This window comes from Notothenia coriiceps, unplaced genomic scaffold (genome assembly GCF_000735185.1).
Source record: "Notothenia coriiceps isolate Sejong01 unplaced genomic scaffold, NC01 NC01_scaffold00036377, whole genome shotgun sequence".
Lineage (NCBI taxonomy): Eukaryota > Metazoa > Chordata > Actinopteri > Perciformes > Nototheniidae > Notothenia > Notothenia coriiceps.
In genome coordinates, this window is record NW_011369078.1 from 34,164 (window position 1) to 37,379 (window position 3,216).

At 42.3% G+C, this 3,216-nt stretch overlaps 1 protein-coding gene across 4 annotated transcripts in view; it reads right to left on the reverse strand.

Annotated features, from left to right (window-relative positions):
* Nucleotides 1–1,189: 1,189 nt before the first annotated feature.
* Nucleotides 1,190–3,216, reverse strand: part of fgfr1a (fibroblast growth factor receptor 1a) — a 41,143-nt gene continuing 39,116 nt past the window's right edge. For all 4 annotated transcript variants that reach the window (XM_010792188.1, XM_010792186.1, XM_010792187.1 and 1 more), the window contains exons 17-18: nucleotides 2,606–2,711; nucleotides 1,190–2,524 (exon numbers count right to left, since the gene is read on the reverse strand). In XM_010792188.1, coding sequence (XP_010790490.1) covers nucleotides 2,348–2,524; nucleotides 2,606–2,711 — 283 coding nt within the window. In that variant the 3' untranslated portion in view covers nucleotides 1,190–2,347. The remainder of the gene's footprint in view (nucleotides 2,525–2,605; nucleotides 2,712–3,216) is intronic.

Consider the following 3,216-nt stretch of genomic DNA (forward strand, 5'->3'; position numbering starts at 1 on the left):
TGATCTAAAAATAAGCTGTTACAATTAGACAAGGGGTGTTGCTGGATCTTAACATACCAAGGCTTGGATGACTAAAATGCCTGTAATCCCAAATCAATCACTAGTCCCCAATCAATCATCAGACATTCATTTCAGACAAAAACAGGACGCAGCAGTAGCTCCTTCCATCTCGGTGATTAAACACCATATAATTAGATAGCATAACTGTTGACAATATACACCCTCCAGTGTCCTCAATGCAGCAAAAATAAAGACACATTGAGTTTGTAAATTAATGCTTTCTGCAGAACACTACACTGGACGATAGCCGATGAACTTTGCTCTACCAAACTATTCCTGTACCATCTGTCAGAAGTGATAACACCTAGTAGCATCTGTGCTCCTCCGCTCTGCACCATTAGCAGGTTATAAAGCTGGGCCTCTCCTGTGCTTTCTATTCTTAAATAGAGCTCTTCATCATCACCTCAACCACGGCACAGATTATACTGTTTATAGCCCCCCCTTCAACATTCGTTTCCAGGAGGAGATGATATTTCTCCCAAAAACAATAAGGTCTGTTGAATCCTTGAAGTGTGTGTTGAAATCCTTAAAGCCATGAGATGTATTGTTGAGCATACAGTATAATGGTATCATCTTAAAAATCCCTACAGCTTGTATTCATATAACTGTTAAAAGTAGCAAGCTCTCTATTAAGTAAAATGCCCCCCCACTGCTGTAATACAGTATGCACAGAAGGCTAACTGCATTGACCCGAGCTTTAAGAGCTGGCTTTTTAAAAAGGTCGAAAGCCAGTCGCGCTGTGCGGCTGATTTTAGCCTGTTGCGTGGAGACTGCAATCCAGGTGATGCATCAGCCAATGGCAGGAAGCCAGAGGCAGACACGGGCATCAAGGTTGGTGTGGCTGATGGATGGAAGTGTAGCACCAGCACTTGCCAAGCCATTCCCACGGCCATAAATTACATGTTTACTGCCGGCTGTGGCTCTCTGCGCTCGCCAACATTTCTACTGATGTCAGCAGCACATTATCATATCTAATCAGCCCCCAGCAACCCGTGTTAAATGGGTGGGGGATTGAAGTGACCATCGTTCCATCTCTGTAAACATGATTTACATCACAAACATGAATATATCGATATTTATAGACCCCTTTATGAAGTAGAGTTCAAACTCTGAAAGCTTTGGCGGTTTGTTTTTCGATAGCATTTTTATTTAATGTAATCTTTTTACGATGACATACGTGTTCTGCAACCCTTCGTCAGAAGTTATATGGCAGCAAATGTAACTCCTGTTAAAGCATCTACAGTAGAAAATAAGTTCATCACATGGAAGGCATGCACAGTGGAAGTGCATGATGTTGACTGAAGCTAATTACTCGGACTTTAACAAGCATGGCGTACAACCAGGAATATTTACAGTTGTGACCATCCTCGAAGTTAATGAACAATTTCGAATGAGACAAGATACAGTTTTCCACACACATCCAGCATACACACAGACAGTCACACACATTATAAATCTATCTCTTCTGATGGAGAGAAACCCCAAACACTGAGTTACACTGTATTGCAGGTTTGTGTTATGAAAAGAACTTACAGTTAAAAAATAGAAAACCCAATATATATTTTCTCCATTGATGATTATGCAGTAAATTTAGGGGAATCAACGCTGTGATACAGCAACTGGCCATGTAATCCTCAGCAATTTAAAGATATTCTCCTGTAACAACTTCCCCACAGACTATATTAAAAAATGGATCAAACCGTGTACAAAAGAAATAAATCAATGATGGTAATAAAAATAAGAGTACAATGTAAATATATATTCATATTTATAATTTTCTAACTGTATTTACAAGAAGATAATGAATGATGCAGGGGACCACGGTGCTGCATGTCCCTTGGTAGTATATTCTCTCGATTTGGTCTGAAAAGCAGAATATTGTCCTCTACTACTGATGAAACAACCATTGAGGGGAGAAAGAAACAATAAAACGAACAAAATCGAAATCATAGTCAGTCCTTTCGATTCACCTGACCCGTCGAATGCCCAAAGTGGAGAGAAGAGTGTGAGTCTTATCTTTTTTTTTTTCTGGCACTGTGACAAACTGCCTGTCCCGTTAATACGAAGTGCCCCATAAACATCGTCACCACCAAGACCCGGAAAACGGCTGCACTCCTCAGTCCGTGTGATCCAACAAGTTCTACTAGGCAAGTTCTCTCCGAGCTCCTTTCTCACAGAGCACTGAGTTTTTTTTAGCTTCCTCTCTGGAAATGTGGGGAAGAGTCCAACCCCATGAGGCAGGGAGTGGAGGAAATGTCAATGTTTGTCTGAATGGAGGTTTGAGGTATCAGCGTTTCTTAATGGCTGCCCCGTTCGGGTGGGGAGGGAACTTTGGCAGACAGGGCTCCTCAGCACCGGCATCGTGGGAGAAGACTGAGTCCTCGCCCGAGGAGCAGGTGGAGCTGCGGGTGTCCGGGTAGCTGGGGGAATATTGGTCCAGAGGCGGAGACAGCTCCAGATACTCCTGTAGACAACAAATAAATCAGCATTTTAAGTACAAAACATTTCTGCTCCTTCCATGTTTGATGAGGAGAGGAGGACTGACCTGGTTGGCAGTCATGGCCAAGCAGCGATCCAGGTCCTCCACCAGCTGTTTGAATGTTGGTCTGTGAGAAGGCACGGCATTCCAGCAATCCCTCATCATCATATACCTGCAGAGATCAAGAGATTCAATATTGAGTGGTCAAGATGAGATTGCCCTTAAGTGTACAAAAAAATACATGTTTTTCCTCTTAAAAGGTGGGGTAGGTAAGTTTGAGAAACCGGCTCGAGATACACTTTTTGTTATATTCCATGGAATGCTCTTAACATCCCGATAGCAATGAATATCTTAAGTGCTTTGACAAAAAATCCATAAAACCCTAAAAAAAAAAAAATATGACTGTCGTCCGGTGATCTAACCGCCTTCTGGAAAAGCTTCACAAGTACATCGGTAAGCAAATGCGCTTTGTGACACAAGTGACGGTACGCATTTCGTATTGTTGCCGCGCATGCGTACCTGCGTACCAGTTATGTGCCCCCCTGTATATATACACAGGGGGGCAAAAAAGTATTTAGTCAGCCACCAATTGTGCAAGTTCTCCCACTTAAAAAGATGAGAGGCCTGTAATTTTCATCCTAGGTATACCTCAACTATGAGAGACAAAATGAGAAAAA